The sequence below is a fragment of the Osmerus eperlanus genome, chromosome 9, assembly GCF_963692335.1.
Source record: "Osmerus eperlanus chromosome 9, fOsmEpe2.1, whole genome shotgun sequence".
NCBI classification, from domain to species: Eukaryota; Metazoa; Chordata; class Actinopteri; order Osmeriformes; family Osmeridae; genus Osmerus; species Osmerus eperlanus.
The window spans coordinates 3,351,387-3,375,313 of record NC_085026.1 but is presented as its reverse complement, the minus strand read 5'-3'; the positions used below and the strand labels follow the sequence as shown (position 1 = coordinate 3,375,313).

General features: G+C 44.4%; 1 protein-coding gene and 5 non-coding genes across 7 annotated transcripts; 1 reads left to right on the top strand and 5 right to left on the bottom strand.

Annotated features, from left to right (window-relative positions):
- The first annotated feature begins 301 nt into the window (after nucleotides 1-301).
- LOC134027046 (SLIT and NTRK-like protein 3) lies at nucleotides 302-11,013 on the top strand. 2 transcript variants are annotated; one of them, XM_062470170.1, is made up of 8 exons: nucleotides 302-957; nucleotides 2,336-2,365; nucleotides 3,006-3,283; nucleotides 3,426-3,677; nucleotides 5,007-5,122; nucleotides 5,513-6,421; nucleotides 6,757-6,976; nucleotides 7,316-11,013. In XM_062470170.1, exons 3-8 carry the CDS (start codon nucleotides 3,032-3,034, stop codon nucleotides 8,480-8,482), a joined length of 2,916 nt encoding a protein of 971 aa, XP_062326154.1. In that variant the 5' UTR covers nucleotides 302-957; nucleotides 2,336-2,365; nucleotides 3,006-3,031; the 3' UTR covers nucleotides 8,483-11,013. The 2 variants fall into 2 exon arrangements, with proteins under 2 accessions (XP_062326154.1, XP_062326153.1); XM_062470169.1 differs by lacking the exon at nucleotides 2,336-2,365.
- Nucleotides 11,014-20,777: 9,764 nt separating this feature from the next.
- On the bottom strand, nucleotides 20,778-20,851 carry trnai-aau (transfer RNA isoleucine (anticodon AAU)). The gene has a single exon. It is a non-coding gene; the product is annotated as a tRNA-Ile (tRNA).
- Nucleotides 20,852-21,530: 679 nt separating this feature from the next.
- On the bottom strand, nucleotides 21,531-21,604 carry trnai-aau (transfer RNA isoleucine (anticodon AAU)). The gene has a single exon. It is a non-coding gene; the product is annotated as a tRNA-Ile (tRNA).
- A 679-nt stretch (nucleotides 21,605-22,283) lies between these two features.
- Nucleotides 22,284-22,357, bottom strand: trnai-aau (transfer RNA isoleucine (anticodon AAU)). The gene has a single exon. It is a non-coding gene; the product is annotated as a tRNA-Ile (tRNA).
- A 679-nt stretch (nucleotides 22,358-23,036) lies between these two features.
- trnai-aau (transfer RNA isoleucine (anticodon AAU)) lies at nucleotides 23,037-23,110 on the bottom strand. The gene has a single exon. It is a non-coding gene; the product is annotated as a tRNA-Ile (tRNA).
- Nucleotides 23,111-23,789: 679 nt separating this feature from the next.
- trnai-aau (transfer RNA isoleucine (anticodon AAU)) lies at nucleotides 23,790-23,863 on the bottom strand. Its single transcript has one exon. It is a non-coding gene; the product is annotated as a tRNA-Ile (tRNA).
- Between the last annotated feature and the right edge of the window lie 64 nt (nucleotides 23,864-23,927).

Genomic DNA, 23,927 nt, shown 5'->3' with positions numbered 1-23,927 from the left:
TGATGGAGTCCCCTAGGGCTTGCAGGGTAAGCCTAGTCATGCCTACATAGTGACAATATTGATATGGCAGCTGACAACAGGCTCACCGTTATGCCACAGTCAGACTGAGCCACAGTCCTTTCAATGATTCTGACATCTGTTGCTGTCAATAGGGCAAAACAGGTCACGTGACAGCCAGAAAAATTCATAGGCGCCGTTCTTGCTGAAGTCACCGCACATCCCCCCCATCGATGCTGCGTGCAATGATGCCAACTGGCACGGATCGCCATGGAAACACACCAGTTTCTCAAAATCCGCCTGTGCTTAAGGTCAAAGGTAAAGATGAATAAACTAATGAAATTATAAATTAGTGTCGGCATCGATCGAAAGGCAAAGCCTGAAGAGAAATGTGGGCGACACTTTTTGTCGTCTTCAAAAAGCTCCGCATGAGTAAAGGCTTGGAGACTTCTATCTTTTTTGGAAGACGTAGAGCACCCTGCGGTTCAGGGCTTATTTACGGTATTCGCATTTGCAGACCACCTTGGGAAATTGTGAGAGACGCATTGGTTCGAATCTAGATCACAGCTACTGCATTTTCCCGACTCCACCTCACACATTTCTTTTTTCCTTTGAACTGCCAGATTATTTGATAAGGTTAGAAGGGTCTTTATTTGCTGATAGTAGCTACATCACGTGCGTGTTCAGTGGTCTATTATTGCAGATTCCGCGGGTTGCACTGTTGAGCTCTTGAAAGGGGAGCGACCTGCATCCTAAAGCCAATCGTTTTTCTCTACCGTTTTTTATAACCTCCAACACATTGCAGTCTTGTCACGTCACTCTACTCCCCCATCCGATTCAACCGCTACAGGAGAGGAGAGAGGGAAGAAAGAGGAGTGCGGATGAATGCGAACGACATGTCGACAGACAGCTTTTAAAGCGTTTCCTCGGTTGTTTTTTAATTCCTTGGCGGTGAAATGAGTGAGTATAGCCCGCATCCCTGCTCTGATACGGTCGGTGCATGGTTCAGAACGATGGGGAGAGGACAGACAATTAATGGGTTTAGCAATGGGATTGCATTACACTTTCAAGGATTTCACACACACGCGCGCGGGCGAGCACGCACACACACACAGTCTACTGTGTTCATAAGTGTAAATTGTTGTCTAATTTGTCACTTTGTTTTTTGTCAACCATTAAAATTGTGTGTCGTAATGACTATTAATTAATGTCCTTTGACGGATGTAACCATCCCATCCATTTGATCGTTGAGGCTGTACCCAATAGCAAAGGGCTGTGTTAGAAATAGATGGGGTCCCGGTAGCGGCACTGTGCCTTGATCGGACAGTGAGGATGATAGACACTGAAATTATGTGACATGAATAGGAGGAGGAATAAACGGTGACGGTCACCTCCATGGTTTTTGCGTCAGTGAGCAGGTCCAGAGAATGGCGAGTCGGATTCGGAGTCTTCACAGAGGCCAAGTCTAAACCACACCTGCTTAAGGGCCTAGATAATTTAGATAGATAGATAGATAGATATACGTTTTTACAATCTGCTTTTGTAAGGCTTGATGGGTTCAGTATTTCTTGTTTAACACTAATGTATCTTGATTATCAGTTGTTTATGTAGTCTCAACTTAACGATTGTAGGTAAAAAACTGTTATTTTTGATAAAGATAAGTCAAAGACAAACGAGACCATGGCTAGTATACTTGATGACCAGGTAGAGATTAAATTATATCGTTAGATAGTGGTGCCTTTCTCAATCTAAGGATAAAATTTAATTTACACAACTACCTGGCAGAAATTCCAACTGTTTTAGTCTTTCTATTCTTATTCTCTCTCTCTCTCTCTCTCTCTCTCTCTCTCTCTCTCTCTCTCTCTCTCTCTCTCTCTCTCTCTCTCTCTCTCTCTCTCTCTCTCTCTCTCTCAGACACATACACACACTATGTCCCATGCTATAGGGTATCAAGTGTGCATGGAGAAGGGAGGGCTTTCATGTAATCAATATCAGATTTCAGCTATTTTTCCTGAGCACCGGCCTTGACTGACTGGCGGTTCTCTGACATTATGCAGTCATACTATTCAGAACCGCTAGCCTTCCCAGAGCCCACCATTTCTCTCATTTCCTCCATAACTCTCCCTTCTTCTATACCTCTTTTCCACTCAAAGCCTCATCTGTTCACCTGTCCTCAATCCCAATATCTTCTCCACATCCCTCAGGCTGTGATGTTTTCAGTCCTGCATCTTTGTCTCTCTCATTCAGATCATTGCCATTTGATGATGATTCTGATTGCATTTTTTTCATGGCTCCCCAGTTACATGTGCCAACCCCTGCCTTTTTCGGTCCAATTTAGATCTAATTTAGACCTGATGAGAGAGAGAGAGTAAGAGAATATGAAACGATGCCTGTCTTTGTTGCCAGAGCAGCTCTCTCATCAGCATGTGCATTATCATCAGTATCACCAGCATCGTTCTTGGCTGTCATTGCGGAGGGTTAGAATCAGCCTCTTATGTTTTGAAGTGAATGTTGGTTCCTGCATGATGCTGCTGCTGCATTATCATTATCACGATCATCCATATTACAAGCTGTGAAGGTTGTTGATAAAACTCTTTGATTGATGGTAAAGTATGTGCTCCTCTACATATTCTCTGCTCTGAATGCAATTTAGGCAATGGTGCAATTAATTACAGGCTAGCATTATGACTCTGATTTGCATTACGTCATATTCATAATGCATTCATTACAATGTGAGAGTGATACTTCAGCTCCACTGAACAATTTTAAGTTTTAATAAGAATGTTTATGACACAGACACGTCACACACAAAACTGTCTTAAACACTACGATAGTACTGTAATTTGTATACCCTATTCTGCAGTGAGCCATTCACAGTAGTGCTTCCTTTAGGACAATTAACAATCAGGCTTTGATTATGTCTATGACATACCAGTTATTTATTTAAATTATATCCCATTGTACTCTTCTACAATTTACTGTAATTCAAATATGGTGTGTGTGTGCAGTGCGGTGAGGGCTCCCAGCTGGGCTGATGCCCTGGGCTGGGCTAAAAGGCAGAGGTAGGAGGATGCAGTGGATCACCCTGCTAGCGGCCCTTGGGTTTGTAGGTCTGTCCTGGTCCACACATACACCCATCCCTACCCCCACCTTCACACACACCCCTCTGGTGGATGTCTCAGTGGAGGAGGGGGATGAGCCGTGCTTTGAGCCATGCACATGCGAGGTCAAAGAGGGTGTGCTGCACGTGCACTGTGATGGGCGCGGCTTCTCCAATGTCAGCCAGGTACGTGACTAAAGATGAGCTGATGTACGTTTTTTCACTGTGCCCTTAGACTTCAATGGTTGTACCAACTGTGTCATGTAAGTCCATGTTCATGATCCTATGGCTTGATTTTCATAGCGCAAACAATCTATCAATCACACAGGTGTTCCAGTCTTGGCTCCGCCCGTTCAAGCTCAACCTGCAACGAAACTCCCTGAGGCGGCTTTACAGCAATGGCTTCCAGCATCTTAGCAATGCCGTGTCCATAAACTTGGGCAACAATGCACTGCAGGACATCAAAGTGGGCGCTTTCCACGGCCTGGCCACCCTAAGGAGGCTCTACCTGCATGAGAACAAGCTGGAGGTGTTCCGCAACGATACCTTTATAGGCCTCGAGGCGCTGGAATACCTGCAGGTGCGTCTAGTTTAATGAGACATGATGATGATGATGATATACAATTACTCTGGTTGCAATAATCAAAAACCACTGGGGTGCTGGCAATCAGCTGTCACCCTGTGGTTTATCTGTTCTCTAGATTAACTAATGGAATGTGAAATACACTAGCCCTGATCTTTAAGTTCTTATGTGTAAAAAAATAATATGTACACTGTAAAAAAAAAAGATGAAATTACCGCACTTTTTCTGTAAATTATACGTGTTTTTTTCTGTATTTCTGAATTACAGAAAATACAGATATAAAGACAATGGCAAACTGTAAATTTATAATTTTACATAATAATTACAGCCAAATGTTGTTACTTAAAAATACACTAAAATGTCTGTTTTTTTTTTACAAATATTATTAACATTTTCACCAAAATGTTCTGTTAAAACACATAATTTAACTTTATCAAAATTAGCTATTTTAATAGTTATTTTGCAGATATTTACTTTCATCCCACGGACAACTAACTAATGCTAACTATATGCTAAATGAATAAATGTAAAGACTCCAGAGTAGGACGAAGGAAAGTTGATTAGATAGTTGTGTAGCGTCCAACGCTCCTGTTACCCAGATGCCCCGCGGCAAGCTGAAAACCTACTGAGTTAAAGGTTTAAGCTTAGTTAGATAAGCATTGTTTGGAGTTTTCTTGTTGTGTTTGTTCTGTTTTGATATATGTAATGTGATGGTCTGTAGTTTGGATACATTAAGTGTTCATCCTGAGTGTGAATGTTGTCCAGTTAGATGGCGATCTAACCTGTCTAATGACTTTAGCGTGTGGCGAGCAATATTCCTCTCAAATTCGTACAGCTAGCCAGCGCTGCATTTGTAATCTGAAGTGCCGGTAATATGTGTAGTATCTGGGTACTGATTACAGCATCTGGATGCTGTATGTCGTGCACACAACTTGTTTTGAATGAACATGTTAAATCGTTATATTTTGTTGTGGCATTATGAATATTTTTATTTATTGAAAATGCTGTTTGTTTACAGAGAATTCAATTCAATTAATAAAAGTCATATTTACCGGCAAAGAACAGCCTGTAATGTACTATTACAAATATATCTTGTAAATTTGGTACAGGAAAATTACAATTATTTTACGTTGAATTAATGTTATTGATTTTTTTTACTGTAATTTAATGGGTTTAATCTCTGGGCGTCCCAGCTGCCAGATTGTTCCTGTTTTTTTATAATGTTTTTTTTGTATAGTGTAGGACACTTTCACTGGTACGCTTAGTACCAGTGTGTGGCTTTAGTGACTGAACTAGACCCTGATCACGGTCACTCTCTTTTTGCAGGCGGACTACAACGTCATCAAACGCATAGATAGCGGGGCACTACGGTTTCTTCACAAACTGCGAGTTCTAATCCTCAACGACAACCTCATACCTGCTCTGCCACCTCACCTGTTCAGGTACCTGTCTATTGCTCTGACATCATACCTGTTCAAATAGTCATTGCTATCCTAAATCTATAGTTTGACACCTACCCCATGACAGCTGCAGAGTTGTACCTAGACACACAAAGTCATGCATTTCGGAGAACTTTATGACAAAATATTTGGCAGCAAGCAATACATTAAACCAAAAGGTCAAGAAAGAGACTCTAGCCTAAACATAGACAACACATAAAGGTGTGTTACCCAGGCCATTTGGGCTCCATAAAAAGACTAATGTTGTCCCCTCAGTTTTTATTTTCCCTCTTTATTACCCCTCTGAATAAAAATGATCATTCTTCAGTTCCCTGTCATTTTTGATGTAATATGTTAAACCAGTTATGTTGACTCTTTTTCCGCCGACTCCAGGTCGGTTTCCCTGACCCACTTGGACCTACGGGGGAACCGTCTGAAGAGCCTGTCTTATGGTGGAACCTTGGAGTATGTGGGCCGCTCCCTGATGGAGCTGCAGCTGGAGGAGAACCCTTGGAACTGTGGCTGTGAGTCAGTTCCCCTGCAGCAGTGGCTGGACCAGATTCCATACACGGCCGTGGTGGGGGAGGTCACCTGCGAGTACCCTTTCCAACTACATGGCAAGGACCTTAGGGAGACACCACGCAAGGAGCTGTGTGCCGACCTCCCTGACAAGGAAATACAGAGTGAAGGGAACAGCATTGAAGTGCCACAGCCCCCGCAAACGCCCCTCAAACCCAAAGTGTCAAGCCCCTACCCTGATCAAGCTAGGCCCACAAAACATTCCTCCATGGTTCATGGGCCTCACCAGAGCACGCACACCTCCTCCTCTTCCTCGACTGAGCGCAAGGAGAGGGATAGGTCCTCCAGGCCCACCAAGCGTCCCAGGCCCTCCAGGACACCACCCACTCGCAGGCCCAACCAGCCTCCACCCGTGGCAGGCTACCAGACGCGGCCGCCCATCCCCATCATCTGTCCTCTGGGCTGCACCTGCAACCTGCATATCACAGACCTGGGCCTTACAGTCAACTGCAAGGAGAATGGCTTCCTCAACGTATCCCAGCTCACGCCCCGTCCTCTCAACGGACGCAAGCTGTACCTGAGCGGCAACCTTATCCAGAGGATCTACAGGTCAGACTTTTGGAACTTCTCTAGCCTGGACCTGCTACACCTGGGTAACAACAGGATATCTTACCTCCAGGAGGGGGCCTTTTCCAGCTTGGCCAGTCTTAGGAGCCTTTACCTGAATGGGAACAATCTGGTGAGGCTAGGACCGGACATGTTCCTGGGGCTGCAAAACCTCAGGTACTGGAAAACTGGCATGACTTAGCTCCTGGAATGAGGGATTCTAGACAGTGCTATTTATTTAATTGAACCTTTATTCATTCTGGGTAGTCACACTGAGACCTTAATCTATTTTCCAGATGAGCCCAGTAATGACAAAGTGAAACATTTAAAGAAACCACAAGTAACATAAATAAATTACAACAGTTGCATTGCATAGTGATTTTGTTCACCTTTTATTATTTATTTATTCATTCAGCCCCTGCATTTTAGTGCTAGTGGAAACTATTCTAAATCTAAGTCTCTTTCTATTTCTGTTAATTAGACTGATTACCCATCCCCTTCTGTTTTCACAGGTACCTCTACTTTGAGTACAATGAGATCGGTGAAGTGGAGGCAGGGTCTTTCAACACCATGCCGTCCCTCCAGCTCCTTTTTCTCAATGCCAACCTGCTAAGAACCCTCCCAGTGGGTGTGTTCTCTGGCATCTCCCTCTCCCGCCTGAACCTCCGCAACAACCACTTCCTCACCCTGCCTGTAGAGGGCGTGCTGGAGCACCTCACCGGACTGGTGCAGGTATGTGTGGGATGTGGTTGTTGGGAAATCTGGAGGAGGACCTACAGTCTTGTCAATCAGTCTGATACACTATGATATTGGTGGGCTTACACTTTAGTAATAACAATGTAATAGTCTAGAAATTATATTTGATTACATATTCTTGAAATCATACTTGTGTTAAAAGTTGTTCAGTAGTAATTAAATGTTGTTTGTCCTTTTTTTTGTCCTGCACACTCTCTAATATCGTACGCATTGGAGTATCTTAAGTAAAGTCATTTTGAAATAACCACATAAGTAGTGTTATTGTGAACATACTGATCTGTAATGGAGTTTTCCATCTAATTGTCTGTGGTGCAGGTGGATCTTCAGCAGAACCCTTGGGAGTGCACCTGCAAGGCGGCATCTCTGAAGTGTTGGCTGGAGGGCCTGAGCGCTGTGGTGGTTGTGGGAGAAGTAGTGTGCCACTCCCCTGAGGAGACCACTGGGATGGACCTGCGCTCCATCTCTATGGAGCTGCTTTGCCCAGAGCTGGAGGATCAAGATCTGTATCGGGACCTGGATGGGGCCAAGGGGAGCCAATCACCTCCCTCCGTGGACCTGGACAGAGGGGTGTCAGCAGGTTTCCCTGGGCCAGGCCTGGGCCCCTTACTGCCCCCAGGGAAGGGCTCCATTCCCCTGTCTGTACTGGTGCTCAGCCTACTGGTCCTGCTTGTGTCTTCGTTCTTCGCGGCTGCAGCACTCATCGCCTATGCCTTTAGGAGGCGGGACAAGCTGCCGTTCCGCAGGCAGGGCGAGGTGGACCTGGCAGGCATCCAGATGGAGTGCGGGATATTCACAGAGCAGACACATCACCACCAGCATGGCTTGCTGAAGCCCCCACCCCTTGCAACAGCTGAGCACAGCCACGTCTATAACACCATCCTCCCCTCAGACCACATTGGTGGTGCTGGCGGGGCTTCCTCCACGCCCATGTGCAGTAACCCCGTCTACAAAGAGGAAGACGAGGGTGTGACAATGAAACAGCAGTGTCATCTGCAGTTGTGCAGATCTATAGGGAGTGAGGGTAAGTTCCACTGCCCAGAGAAGAGAAAGAGCATGGAAGGATACCCCTTTATGGCAGAGAAAGAGAGGGAGTGGACAATAGAGCGGTCCTCCTCTCCTATCAGCAACATCGCAATGCTACCCCTTGCTGGTTTCCATGGAAACGGAATCCTGTGCCCCACCATGATTGACAGCCAGGGCCCCACTCCTAAAGTGGGATTGGTGGACTGCCTCTTCGGAATGTCCGCCCCAGAGTTCCGGGACCTACCAGACAGGTACGCCCGCCCTCCCCCGCGGTACCCCCACCCCCCAGACCCCAAGCAGGATGCCGGACCCGGACAGTTACCGGTAGTTATTGGGGAAATGGCGGGACCAAACAGCAGTAGCAGTCAGAACCAGAGTGAGGAATCAGGGGAGCTGAGGTCCCGACTCAGAACCAAGCCTGACTACCTGGAGGTTCTAGACCGATCCTATCAGTTCTAGCCTTCCTCCTCACATTTTCACCCTTTTCTTCCTCCTCCCCCTTTTAATCTCTCTTTGTAGAAACAAGAGAACAAGATCCTACATGCGTGCAATGAGATGTTGGTATGGAATTTGCACCCTCAACACACAAATGTGGATGGATTTTACTCACAGTCCTAGTGAATGTGTTTTAGAGGAAAAGCACTGAACTGAGGTCCAGGTTTTCCCACCAATGTTTTCAGCCAGGACTTAGGTGTGATCTTACCATTTCTCTCTGCTTAAGTGGCAACTTCAAACTGGAGCAATGCTTTTGTATCCATTTTGTACATAGAAATGTGTCCGGGTGTTGGTACTCTCCAAGACCATGGGAGGATAAATATACTGTACAAGCTCCCAGTTTCCACATGGATATCAGCCACAGCTGCGTCAATTTTGACACATAACGTCTACTGGAACACATAGAGAGATGGATGGACGAACAAACAAATCGACAAACATGTGGACAGACAGAGGAACAAATGGACAGACAGACGCATGGACAGATAGAGGGACAGACAGACAGACAAACAGGTTGACTGAAAACAGCCAAGTGCCTTAGCAACAAGCAGCCAGCAACATGGTGAATGCTTATTTTTCTAAGAATACAAATCTATTTATCTAAACACAGCGGTTTGACAACTAACAGACAGGATGTTGATAATGACTGGGTTCCAACCAATTTGGCTGCTAGCTGGCCTTTCTCTAATTCCCTGACATTTAATTTACAACTGCACTATTGTGAGAGTGAAGGGTGGACTGTGTACGTGGACATTTTTTATTATTATAATGATCTTAATTCTAATAATCTTAATTATTATTATTTTAAGATCTTACTCATTAAACTTTTCACCACATGGGCCTACGTCCCAATTTCTTACTGGGCAGTGCACAAGCAAGGACATACAATCTATCTTATGCAGGAACAGCCAGTAGGATCAGATTGGACATGGCTCTGGGAGTATGTGAGCTCACTTTTGGATAGTGAGAACACGATCTAGACAAGATGGAAGGCCTTCTGGGATTATTGCTGGCACTGCATTTATTCAATTGATTACAAAAAATATTTAGTGAGAAATCTTGAGCAGAGAGAAAAAGGGACAGAACGAACCCAGGATGAATCATTCAGAAACAGGAAAATATTCAGCTATCAATTTCTCTTTTATGAAGGTACCTTTTTTATGCTTTCATCTCCTACAATAGAGGAAATTGTGAATATATTTATTCTTAGTTTTCTGTGTGTTGGAACTCTCTTGTATGGGATAGAGTTATATTCATGTATAGAACGATTCAGCATCTGGTCTAGCCTTCTTGCCGCCAACCCCAAGAATACAATAAAGGGTGCTACACTACAACAGAGGGCTTCTGTGAAGTCAGGAGGAGTGCAGTAAAACACCCCCTTAAACATGCACACATGAACTTATTGTATATTACACAGACACACACACACATATAGTGCAGTACACACGGTCAGACATTTCGACATGCACACGCCAACATCCCATTAACAGTGCTCATCAAGTTATCTCTGTGCTAACTTGATGAGCACATCCCCACAGTGTGTAATAAAGATCAGGGTAGAGGGAAGTAATGATAAAAAGAGAGCGCCCAGCCTCCTCAACACAAAGAACACAAGGGTTGATCGGAAAGATGAGCTTTAATGGTATGAAATTTATAACTTTTAAGCTACAAAATCAATACAGTCAATTTGTAAAGATAAAGAACATGGGTTGGTGTCCTCGGGCAGTGTGGTGAATTTGTCAACTGTTTGGGTTCCATACTTGCAGGCCGACAGGAGTGTGATGTGTGTTTGCTGTGGTGTAGATATGCAGTGTGTGTAGGGTTGCAAAGGGGCGAAAACATTTCTGTACAATTCTGTAAACTTTCCATGGGAAGTGGAAAATCCATCTGGAGAATCTTTGAAATTTTGATCACTCAGAGGAACACTCCTCAATCAGCATGCTAAATTAAACTATAACCTCTGTTCTTGTATTTTATTAACTATTTACTAGTTAAACTTTAATACCGTAGATATAATATATATATATATTTATCCTAGTAATATCATCAACACTTACTTGACTGGATATAATCCTTGGGCTCAAATGCAAATCAATAGTCCTGCTGTAGTGTGCAGGATTCCAGAAATGATCTGTGCATGTGATGGAGGAATGCACAGTGCATGCAGCTGGTGTGGCCTCAAGTAAGTGGTGTGTTGTGTGAGTGTGATTGTGAGAAATTAAACTGAATTTGCAGTTAATCAGGTTGTTTTAACCAACATTATGCTGCAAAATGGGTTTGTTTCAACAACATTTAAGTTCCCTGTTATAGGTTAACCTGCAATTTAGCACATATCCAGTTTATTCCCACTAATTCCCATTAATTCAATTTCCTTCCCTTTAATTCCAATGAAAGTTTCCGTCTTCAACCCTGTGTGTGTGTGTGTCTGAGTTTGTCTGTGAGTGTGTATGTGTTAATCTCCCATTCCAATGGTAATGTAGTCTGAGTATGCCACATCACCCTCATTGAGTCTACTACGGCTGTCCCCACTCAGTCGACTAATCGATTTTCTGGTCGATATGCTCTTGGTCGACTAAGATTTTTTTAGTCGAGCTGCCGTATGGCAGTGTGAGATCTGATTCCTGCTTGTGTCATCATTGCTGAATTAACGAAATGTTCTACAGAAATTGTAGATTATATTATTTAAGACAAATAAAGCAACTCTAAAAATATATAATTTAAAAGAAAAGGTGTTACTGTTTTCCCTTTCGTTAATCTGCGCTTTGTTTTGTTTTGGTATTTTGCACACGGCACGAGCACAATTGGCTGCCGAACTACAAACTATGCCATAGCCTACTTTGTCGGTGTTATTAGTTAAAACGGAAAATAAATCTGTGGTATGGCAGCATTTCATTAAAGTACATTTACATTTACAAAGTACCGGGTGACTCGAAAAACGTTGAATGCAAAATAAACAACGGTTTATTTTTCATAGTTCGATGTCGAATATGATGTAGCCTACCACCTGAAAAACGTAAGTTGGCCCAGCCCTACTTCACTCATGCTAACGCCCTGGGTTGAAAAATGAATATGCTTATTATAAGAATCACATCCAAATCGAATGACATTATCTTCTCCGGCCAAGACAACAAAATATTTCTCTGTTGCACCGTTCCCCACTCAGCTTCTACGTAAGTTCGCATGCTGCAAGTTTTCAGGCAGTGATAAGCGCGCTCTGATGATTTGCCTGTTAAACAAACAATATTTTTAATTTGTAGTACATTGTAAGAGATACTAAATACCATCGGCATTCGGTTACAACAGGACTGGTGATACGAGTCTTATTATAAATAGTCTGAATCGGCTGAATCTGCAATGTCCAGCAGCCATTGAGTCAGATCGGGAAAATGTTTGTACTTTTTTTTATTTTATTTTTTATTTCGATTAGTCGATTTTCAGACGTTTTAGTCGAGTCTTGGTTGACCAAAGAAAATCTTAGTCGGGGACAGCCCTAGAGTCTACACACAAAAACCAGCAGTGAAACTGAATATTGGTCTTAGTAAAAGTGACCAATTAAAACATCTTTCCCCTTTTCTTGTTTTTTGTGTTACTGGTTCTATCTCCCTCACTCTTTTGTTATCTCATCGATTACATTTTGCAGTGCCAGATGTGAGTATGAGCTTGTCACTGTGTGTATGTCCATGCATACCGTGTGTGTGAGTGTTCATGTGAGTACTTGACAGTTCCGTTATGGTTCATGTGTTTGTCTTCTCAGAGCTGTCCTGTCACTGTGAAAACAGCAATAATTTCCCCCAGATGATGATGAAAGAGTCTTTAGACTTGAAATACAGTTCCTGTGGTTTAGATGGTGCTCTCTCTCCCCCCCCCCACTCTCCCTGCTACTATATGTTTAGCACCACTGTGTCCTTTAAAAGCAGTATGTTAAATTATGCTGGGAACTGTAACTGAACTATACAAAATGCTTTTCATTGAACATAAAAAAATACTCAGATATAAACACTCTTACATGCACCTGCATAAACATAAAAACAATCATATAGAGGGTATGTATCGCTGCTCTAACACATAAGTACAAACACACAAATAAATAGACCATGCTGCGGTATAGAGGAGTTGTATAGTTGTTCTGCATTGCAGTAATCTGCTCTCTTCTCTCTCCCAGAGACAATCAGACTCTCAATAGACAGCATCATCCATGGAAATATACCTACAGCAGGAGAAAGAGAGATAAGGAGAGAAAGAGGGGGGAAGATCAAGAGAGGGGGGAGAAGGACAGACAGAAGGAGGCTAAGGAATAAGGCAACAAGATGGGGCTGAAAAAAGGACAGAGAGCGAAAGGCTGTGTAGGGAGGCGAACTTGACAGAGATTAAAAGAAAAGGGGAAAGAGAACAGGGAGTTGGTGCTTTTAGCTTAAGGCTTTAACTCACTTATTTGGGTGACTGTGTATGTGACAGAGACACATAAAGAGTGTGTGTAAGTGTGTTTTTATGTTTAAGTGAGTTTTTTTGTGTATTTGCGGGTGAGCATTTGTGCTTGTGTGTGAGTGTATGTGCTTGTTTGTGTGTTGGTGTGATACAGATTATCCCTACCTGAGCACTGTGACAAGGTGCAGAGAGAACTAGAGAGGGTACAATTTCTGGGGAAATTGTAGGGTGTGCTTGCTTGCGTCGGTTGCACAGGTGTCCGTTTTTGAATGACATTTTTACAACTGATATTTCTGTATATTTTATATAAAAATGCATACTTATTATTTATAAAGATGACATAGATTTAAAAGCATTTTTTTTTTGCTGCTCATTTACAACTGAAAATACGAGTGAAGTGTAGAATGAAATAGATGTCTTCTCATTTCCCCTGCAAGAGGCAGCCTCATCGTTGAAACAAAACGAATAAATTGGGCAGACCGGTGTAAAAACTGACCTAATCTCTATGACTTCAACGTCATTTTAAGTTTTTCCCTTCTCATGATATTTTCAGGCATTTAGCCTACTCATTGCATTCATTCATTAATAAAGAACCCCCTTTGAAGATTATTCTACGACGTTACCCGGCAGTAGAAGATGGAATCGCGATTCAAACAGTACCATCTGCTAACTGAAAATATGCCCCCCAAAACGTAAATAAGCTTGACATTTATTTAGTGGAAAATCGCTCATTCATAAAAAGCTCACTGGTAGCGATCATTGTCAGTAACAACGCAAAATGCGATATAGCCCTGTGTGGAGAAGCTGCCCGGTAAATTGTACTACTACGGTATAGTACTAGACTACTGCTGTGTTCGTCTTGGTAGCGATTGCGTTGGTTGAATTGGATTTAACGTTCCGTTGTACGGTTTAGGCTGAAATTAATTATTTTCATGAACAGATTGACAACGTTTAGGCTGTGGCAATGAAGTTCAGATTAGTAGTTAGATAGACTTTTGATTTAAGCAAGGGGAGTGCCGAACATGTTCTGTCGCCGTTTGACTTCCTACAGTTGTGTAAGCTAGATGTTTTTGTAGTGTGTCTCACGTAAGCTACAGCGTTGCAGTGAGCTACACTGGTTTGAAACCACAGGTAATGGTAATTTCACCAACAAATCGTTTACTAATGTCAGAATAAACCCTACAACGAAAATGTATATGTGAGGAATGTTTATTTTAACGATTGAAAACAGATAACGCTACATCATAGACCACTGTAGTATGTGTTGCCCGGGCAACACAGGCTAATGTCATGATGCTAATACTTCAGTGAAATAGTAGACTACTGTTTCCGAAAGTAGATGTACTTCCTTAATAATATCAGCTTATATTGTACATTACACATCACAATTGTGTGTCATATCACAAAGTAAAATTAGTAAATAGTTATCACCTGGCCTCTTTGCTTGTGGGGTTTCTGCAGCTGCCTTGCAGTAAAGCTATAGTTAGCCTAGCTATCTCCCAGAAGTTAACGAGCTGCTAAACTAATATTCTGCTAGAGGTAGTCACGCGAGTTTTCGTGACGTTAGTGACGTAAGTAGCGTCATTGACTGTGGTTAGCAAGTTAGCCACCGTTAGCTTCACTTTTCGACACAAAAACGTAATTTCTACTTAAACCGTGCAACGGAACGTAAATCCCAATACAAGCAACTCAATCGCTACCAAGACGAAACTTTTGACACCTACGTTGTCTATGTAGGCCAAATATTGACTGAGTTTTAGGGGGGCAAAAAGAAATAAAAATAATAATAATAATATATATGTGAGAGAACAAAGGTTGTGCTCTCGCCGAAGGCTTGAGCACACCCAATTAACTGTAAGCACTCTACGAAAAAAGAAAACACATTTACAATGCTGCAGGTGAAGGATTACTGTAGGATTACTGTCCTGCGGCCTCCTGCCAGAATCTGATTTATGTCTGTTTGGGGTTATTATGTTATTACTGTAATCTGATAGGAAGACAGTAAGATAGCAGAGAAGTGGGTAATATTACCACCCGCTCATGTACAACACGTATTGCTTTTTGTATGTGTGTGTGTGTGTGTGTGTGTGTGAGTGTGTGTGTGTGTGTGTGTGTGAGCGAGTGAGTGAGAGATAGGCAGAGTGAATAAGAGACACTTCAGCTCAATTATGTGAATTGTGTGTGCTCTCAGGTTCCATCCTTTAGTGCTGCAATAGGAAGATAGCAATAGGAAGATTAGAGAGCCAGAGAGGAGGGGCAGCTCCTATGTACTGAGGCCTGGCTGGCTGTCCTGTTACCCGGATGCTCCAGTCAGGATGCCATGGTTAGGGGGATTACACTGTGCTGTTGAATGCCTGTGGAAGCTGATACATTGCCCCTATCACCTTAATACCACAACCCATATGATCTAGCATTGAGAAGCAGTGGGCACACACTCTCCACACAACTGTCTACTTTTCACCTAATCTGTTATTACAAAAAAAATCGTAATCTTTCTCTAACAATTTCTAGAACAACATGAAACCAACGTAGAACTTCTCAAAAATGTATATATATTTTTTATATATAAGTGCATTGTAGACTGACTGTGAGGTTATTTGTAAATGTATCTGTGTGTATGTGTGATCGCATGCGCATATTTGTGTGGTATGTGTTGTGGCAACCCTGGAGCTCTGGGTCAGGTGATAGATTGGATGTACTACAGTTCCCTGCTTTCCGGCAGGCTCACAAGGAGCACAGTTGTGACTCATCGGCTAATTAGGGCGAGGCACAGAATTCAAAGACAAACAGGGCAGAGATTAGGGGATAAGATCAAAGGAGCAATAAGTGTGAGAGCCTCACCCCGATGACATGTGCCTGTACTCTGCCTACTTTCTGTTGCCAGGCTTAAAAGCCACCAGGACCACGATGAGCTGGCTCTGGACTTTTCCCACCAGTGAGGAAGATTCTACGTTTGAAAGACCTTTTTTGTGTTAAATATGTCCCTGATTATGTGACTATCTTGAAATTATACAGTCCAAAGCCCGAGTGGGCTTCCTGATTGCCACAATGTGTGTGTGTACGTGTCACCACATCATATAACCTCATAAAAATTACATGAAATCCATTATACTTTATTCTCCAAATTCATAAAACCTTCTCTTCGTTTAATCTAATTCCATTATTATATATATTAGCTGCCTTGTCTCTTACAACTGGTGCTCTGAGGCACCGTGTAGACAGCTCAGCGGGCTGTCAGGGCACTGCCATGACCAGGCTTTGCGCCCTGCTTTTGGACCAAGGGGCCGCTGCGGTCTGGTTGCAGACTCCATAGGTGTGAAGAACCAAGCTGCCATCTTGTTCACGGGTTCTGTAATGATAGGATGAGTCTGTGCTCGCAACAGATGGACATGTAAGTGTACAGATTTCCTAAACCCCCAAACCTTCCTCCTAGCCTGCTTTCCAGACAAAAAAAGGTGTTCTCTTTGAAGCTGGTTAACCAGGGGCAAAGTGTAGCAGTTTCGAATTATGAAATAAAAACAACATTCCAAATGGAATAATGCAGCACGAGTGTTGAAGGGCTCTCTAGGTCCCCTGACATTGTTGGAGTGTGTGTGAGTGAAAAACAATTTCTTTTACTTTTAATTTTCTTGCATATTACACAAGTTAAAGTGTTGAAGAAGCCACTCAATATAATAAACAACATGTTTAGATACTAACATAAATACTTACTATGTTCTTGTTTACCTAAGCTTCCAGGGGGGTGTTCCATCAACGTCGATTAAGGAAAAGCTAGACTTATTTCGCCAAGTCTCACTTACTTTAGCGAGAGTTCCGTTTCATTACAGTTTTCCTCCATTGCTTTGGCTCAATTCTTGAAACAGAAATTACATTCTCACAGCTCTAAGTGCATTTGGCAAAATAGCCTATATGGTTCAGCACAACTACATAGATCACCTTCAAAAGGTCATATCTCATCCAAAACCGTTAACTCATTCTTCAAAACCAAATCATTTTCTCATATAAATAGTCAGTGCCCCCAAAATGAAAAGTCCCTTTGGCATTGTGTAAACACTGCAGGTCAAAATGTTTAGATGTTTTGTCAGTATGGCAGTGGACCTTAGAAATATCCCTCGTGCACTGTGCTACAGTTACTGTAGTAGATGTTTTCTTTCCAGAATACTATGCGTCTTCAATCTACCCAGACGCTCCCATGTTACCCCGCTCCTCATCTCTCTCCACTGACTTCCCATCATGGCCCGTATCAGATTCAAGACCCTGGTACTGACCTTCCGAGCGGTGAACGGGACTGCACCCGACTACATCAAGTCCCTCCTCCAGCCTTACACCCCCACCCGCCACCTACGGTCTTCTTCTGACAACCGTCTGGTGGTCCCACCTCTCAAGAGCGCCCGCTCCCAACCCAAGCTCTTCTCCTGTCTGGCCCCCCAATGGTGGAGTCACCTCCCCACCTCCACCTTCAAGAAAAGGCTAAAGACGCACTTGTTCCGGGAGTACAACGGTACTTAGGATTGATTTGCTGGACCTGATGTTAGTTTCCTCCAGGAACACAATGACACTTATTGAGGGACTTGTTGCTCTTGTTGGTTAGTTGTAACTGATTTACTGTAACTTGTTGTACTCGCTGTGAATTATATTACGTATTGTTGCTTGCTTTCCTACAGGTACACTCTTGCACTTGTGAGGTTCATGTTGCTTACATTTAATTGTAACTTGTTTAGTAACTACATGCTCTTATGTTTACATTGTGGCTACCCACAATGTTTTTGGGGCTACCTCGTTGTTATGATCATTGACCTATGCACTTTTGTAAAGCTCTCTCTTGGAATTCGCTTTGGATAAAAGCGTCTGCTAAATGAATAAATATAAAATGTAAATGTGTATCAAACAGAAAAAAAATTACAGTAATTCAAGAGTAGCGTACAAGGTTTCACATCACATATTGCACTCACAATGTTATGGAAATTGTTACTGTAATTGCCATACATCGTGGTTACTGTAACAGGAAACGTGTACAGCACAATATACTGTCATACAATAAGCACATCAAAACTAACATTATGTATAACCTACACTAACAACACATACAGTAAGAAAGTAAAGCAAAGCTGCAGTTTCACTAGTTGTCGTCCTCACTCCTGCTCATCCTCGCGCTCCTGTCTGTCTGGCCACAGATTTCATCAACATGAAGTTCAACCTGATGTTCCCCTGTTGCGATGCAACAGGGGAAGAATCGTTGTGCATGCTGCAACCATCCCCTACACTGATCTGCTGTGACATCATCACAAGCAGCATCCATTGCCTGGAGCAGGGACCTCTGGTTTTGAGCCCGATGCTCATAGACCCTCCACCTACATGCAGAAAAAAACTTCTCGATAGTATTGAGGAATGGGGAGTAAGGTGATAAGAGCACCATCAGCATTCTTGGATGGGCAGTGAAACCTGATGAGTGGGCCACGGTGGAAGCTTACATTGTCCCACACAATGACAAATGTAAGCAAGTGAGGCCCTACCAAACCCCTCTTATGTAGAGGGATAAGATCGGAGTGCAGGCGGTCCAAGAACACCAGGTGCTTCTGGGTATTGTATGGGCCAAGACTGGGAATGTGGGTGACTACACAATTCTCTGACAGCATGGCAGCACACATGGTGATGTTCAAAAGACAGTTCCGTCAAGAAAATTCCTGCGCGCAAAGCACTTAGTCCGTGTTCGGAAACGTAAATTCAGACTTGTGCAGACATGAATGATTTACGTGTTTACTTCATCTCCATAAAATATATTAATTTAAATAAACAAGTTAAGAAAAAATGTCACTTTAACTGTTTTCAAAAGCCATCGGTTATTGACATAAGGCCTTAGAAACTAAGCAGAGCGTCTAGACAAGTTACAATCAATTGGCGTATCCATTCTTTGACAACCCTGTGGTGGATGATGGTGCTCAGATTATACAAAGAGTGTTTATCCCACCAGCCCCAAGGGTCTTCAGAGACAGAAGTAATGCTTCCCTGACCAGTATCTGTGGAAGAAGTATAGGTTCAGCAGGCACAGCATAGTTTATCTAGATAGATTTAATTGTCATTCTTAAAAAAATACATACATAAATATATATAACACTTTAGCAACTCTTAAGGATGGCAATGAACACAAGAGCAGCCTACCATCCTTTGTAGAAAGTAATAGAAAGGAGAGTAGTAGACTATAATAGTGGAAAGGAGGGTAGTAGACTGCAGTCTATGTAGGTAGGCCTAGACTATGTAGTCTACTGGAATCACATACAAGGAAGCAAACTCACTGTAGCCAAGCCTTGACACTGTTCAGTCTGTCTGCATCTCTGTGTGTCTTTGCATGTGGGACATTCTGGAACGGGCAACTATGCCAGGAAATATGAAGGGTATACCTTGCTCCAAAGCAGTACCTGAATATTATCATCAGTTTTTCAGGTCATCTTGAAACACAAAGAATCAAGGAGACTTTTTATTCAATTGTATAAAGTATTTTCATTGTTTATAGTAGCCTATATGTTGACAAGCCTCTATATTACCTCTCCTTCTGGCTTCCCCAATATTATAGGTGCAATATACTGTCCTCATGGGTGTATCCAGGCCCACTGGAAGACTCCCATGGTTTAAAAAGCGTTTCTAAAATGCTCTCTACACAGTAAAATTTGCAGTGTCAAACTAACACTAAAAGAGTTCAATTTAACACTTTTCCTGAGTGTATTTGGTCCTAATCGGAATTGGTGTTAAATTGACTCTTTGAGTGGCAAAAATGAGACCAAGTGCCCTACTGTCTGCCATTCACATTGTGAAATATGCTTGAGTGCCCAGGGTGCCCCTTAACGCAATAAATGATAGTGTGCCCTCTATAAATGTCAAAATATGTCTTAATGAGTTCCTTTATAGTAGAGAAAATGTGATGCAGTACCCCATAAGATGACCTTACTGGTCTATATTTGATTGTTCCCGTGGCCTTACTTCCAATGGAAAAGGGTGCTGTTATGAAGTGCCCTTTATGCTACCCCTACATGACAGTGTCCCAAATGGTGCCCTTTCCAAAGAAGACAATTAGATACTGTGCCCAACAGTCTTCCCTACAATGTGCCCACTAGGACATGCTTTCCCAAAGTGAGGCTGTGACGACACTTGGGGTGTCGTCCAATTCCCATTGTTACACTGGTGAGAGCCCATGTTGTGCAGTAGCAGCCCTTTAAATTTTTCTGCCCCTGCCCTTCAAACAGCCACTGTCTGCCACTGTCCAAGCCCCCTCTAGATCTGTGGAGGCATACTATGTCAATTGGAAACATGGAAATATGGGGCAGCTGTCCATACACTGTCAGCCAGAATAGTAATAATTGGATTTGGATAAAATATGCACGTTTAATATAATAATTGTATATTCTTAGTCATGCTGAGCAATTTTAACTGTTCTGCCAAGCATTTCATCCAATAGCCCCGTGGAGGAAAGCCACGGCCTACCGGTCCACGGCGCTGCTGTGCTGGTGGCTTGTTTGTTCAGTAGCTCGGCTATTTCAATAAGACAGGTTTGTGCAGTACGTCCAGTGTCGCAATCCTCTCTGACCAGTCAGTGGTCTGCAGTGTTTTGGCGTGAGCTTTTTGAAAATGACCCGTTGACCACTTCCTTGAGTAGACTGTATTTTGCAAACGCCACGGGTTTACCAAAACCGAGGCTCAAACCAGGGACCCTGAGATCCTCAGTCTGACTCTCTCCCAACTGAGCTATTTGGGCAGACGCTTCAAACCCAGTCAGTAGCATTTCAAAGCCTTGCCACAGACTAGATAAAGCGATGGAAAAGATCTCCAAAGAAGGGCTGGTTGGCCCGTATGGGGATCGAACCCACGACCTTGGCGTTATTAGCACCACGCTCTGACCAACTGAGCTAACGGGCCCGAGACACTCTGTACATGGTAGAGCGCTCGCTTAGCATGCGAGAAGTAGCGGGATCGATGCCCGCATTCTCCAATCCCTTTTTCGTCTTTCGGCAGTTTGCCTCTTGAGTACCGCTCCGCTGCACGTTCTGCAGTCCGTCTTCCAACGCAGATAGCGCCCCCTCCATGCAGCCGGTCGTCATCTTCATCGCGACACACCCCACTCTACTCGCGCCTTTTTGACAGCAAGCACAGGAACGTCTCCAGCTCCTCAATAGACAAGGGGCGCTTTGCGGGTTGACATTTCATCCAATAGCCCCGTGGAGGAAAGCCACGGCCTACCGGTCCACGGCGCTGCTGTGCTGGTGGCTTGTTTGTTCAGTAGCTCGGCTATTTCAATAAGACAGGTTTGTGCAGTACGTCCAGTGTCGCAATCCTCTCTGACCAGTCAGTGGTCTGCAGTGTTTTGGCGTGAGCTTTTTGAAAATGACCCGTTGACCACTTCCTTGAGTAGACTGTATTTTGCAAACGCCACGGGTTTACCAAAACCGAGGCTCAAACCAGGGACCCTGAGATCCTCAGTCTGACTCTCTCCCAACCGAGCTATTTGGGCAGACGCTTCAAACCCAGTCAGTAGCATTTCAAAGCCTTGCCACAGACTAGATAAAGCGATGGAAAAGATCTCCAAAGAAGGGCTGGTTGGCCCGTATGGGGATCGAACCCACGACCTTGGCGTTATTAGCACCACGCTCTGACCAACTGAGCTAACGGGCCCGAGACACTCTGTACATGGTAGAGCGCTCGCTTAGCATGCGAGAAGTAGCGGGATCGATGCCCGCATTCTCCAATCCCTTTTTCGTCTTTCGGCAGTTTGCCTCTTGAGTACCGCTCCGCTGCACGTTCTGCAGTCCGTCTTCCAACGCAGATAGCGCCCCCTCCATGCAGCCGGTCGTCATCTTCATCGCGACACACCCCACTCTACTCGCGCCTTTTTGACAGCAAGCACAGGAACGTCTCCAGCTCCTCAATAGACAAGGGGCGCTTTGCGGGTTGACATTTCATCCAATAGCCCCGTGGAGGAAAGCCACGGCCTACCGGTCCACGGCGCTGCTGTGCTGGTGGCTTGTTTGTTCAGTAGCTCGGCTATTTCAATAAGACAGGTTTGTGCAGTACGTCCAGTGTCGCAATCCTCTCTGACCAGTCAGTGGTCTGCAGTGTTTTGGCGTGAGCTTTTTGAAAATGACCCGTTGACCACTTCCTTGAGTAGACTGTATTTTGCAAACGCCACGGGTTTACCAAAACCGAGGCTCAAACCAGGGACCCTGAGATCCTCAGTCTGACTCTCTCCCAACCGAGCTATTTGGGCAGACGCTTCAAACCCAGTCAGTAGCATTTCAAAGCCTTGCCACAGACTAGATAAAGCGATGGAAAAGATCTCCAAAGAAGGGCTGGTTGGCCCGTATGGGGATCGAACCCACGACCTTGGCGTTATTAGCACCACGCTCTGACCAACTGAGCTAACGGGCCCGAGACACTCTGTACATGGTAGAGCGCTCACTTAGCATGCGAGAAGTAGCGGGATCGATGCCCGCATTCTCCAATCCCTTTTTCGTCTTTCGGCAGTTTGCCTCTTGAGTACCGCTCCGCTGCACGTTCTGCAGTCCGTCTTCCAACGCAGATAGCGCCCCCTCCATGCAGCCGGTCGTCATCTTCATCGCGACACACCCCACTCTACTCGCGCCTTTTTGACAGCAAGCACAGGAACGTCTCCAGCTCCTCAATAGACAAGGGGCGCTTTGCGGGTTGACATTTCATCCAATAGCCCCGTGGAGGAAAGCCACGGCCTACCGGTCCACGGCGCTGCTGTGCTGGTGGCTTGTTTGTTCAGTAGCTCGGCTATTTCAATAAGACAGGTTTGTGCAGTACGTCCAGTGTCGCAATCCTCTCTGACCAGTCAGTGGTCTGCAGTGTTTTGGCGTGAGCTTTTTGAAAATGACCCGTTGACCACTTCCTTGAGTAGACTGTATTTTGCAAACGCCACGGGTTTACCAAAACCGAGGCTCAAACCAGGGACCCTGAGATCCTCAGTCTGACTCTCTCCCAACCGAGCTATTTGGGCAGACGCTTCAAACCCAGTCAGTAGCATTTCAAAGCCTTGCCACAGACTAGATAAAGCGATGGAAAAGATCTCCAAAGAAGGGCTGGTTGGCCCGTATGGGGATCGAACCCACGACCTTGGCGTTATTAGCACCACGCTCTGACCAACTGAGCTAACGGGCCCGAGACACTCTGTACATGGTAGAGCGCTCGCTTAGCATGCGAGAAGTAGCGGGATCGATGCCCGCATTCTCCAATCCCTTTTTCGTCTTTCGGCAGTTTGCCTCTTGAGTACCGCTCCGCTGCACGTTCTGCAGTCCGTCTTCCAACGCAGATAGCGCCCCCTCCATGCAGCCGGTCGTCATCTTCATCGCGACACACCCCACTCTACTCGCGCCTTTTTGACAGCAAGCACAGGAACGTCTCCAGCTCCTCAATAGACAAGGGGCGCTTTGCGGGTTGACATTTCATCCAATAGCCCCGTGGAGGAAAGCCACGGCCTACCGGTCCACGGCGCTGCTGTGCTGGTGGCTTGTTTGTTCAGTAGCTCGGCTATTTCAATAAGACAGGTTTGTGCAGTACGTCCAGTGTCGCAATCCTCTCTGACCAGTCAGTGGTCTGCAGTGTTTTGGCGTGAGCTTTTTGAAAATGACCCGTTGACCACTTCCTTGAGTAGACTGTATTTTGCAAACGCCACGGGTTTACCAAAACCGAGGCTCAAACCAGGGACCCTGAGATCCTCAGTCTGACTCTCTCCCAACCGAGCTATTTGGGCAGACGCTTCAAACCCAGTCAGTAGCATTTCAAAGCCTTGCCACAGACTAGATAAAGCGATGGAAAAGATCTCCAAAGAAGGGCTGGTTGGCCCGTATGGGGATCGAACCCACGACCTTGGCGTTATTAGCACCACGCTCTGACCAACTGAGCTTACGGGCCCGAGACACTCTGTACATGGTAGAGCGCTCGCTTAGCATGCGAGAAGTAGCGGGATCGATGCCCG

Excerpts from the sequence above, each read along its gene's own strand:
- LOC134027046 (XM_062470169.1), top strand. The coding sequence starts at position 3,032 with ATGCCCTGGGCTGGGCTAAAAGGCAGAGGTAGGAGGATGCAGTGGATC. Across the intron at positions 6,422-6,756 it reads CTGGGGCTGCAAAACCTCAG|GTACCTCTACTTTGAGTACA; the intron begins GTACTGGAAAAC and ends CTGTTTTCACAG. Across the intron at positions 6,977-7,315 it reads ACCTCACCGGACTGGTGCAG|GTGGATCTTCAGCAGAACCC; the intron begins GTATGTGTGGGA and ends TCTGTGGTGCAG.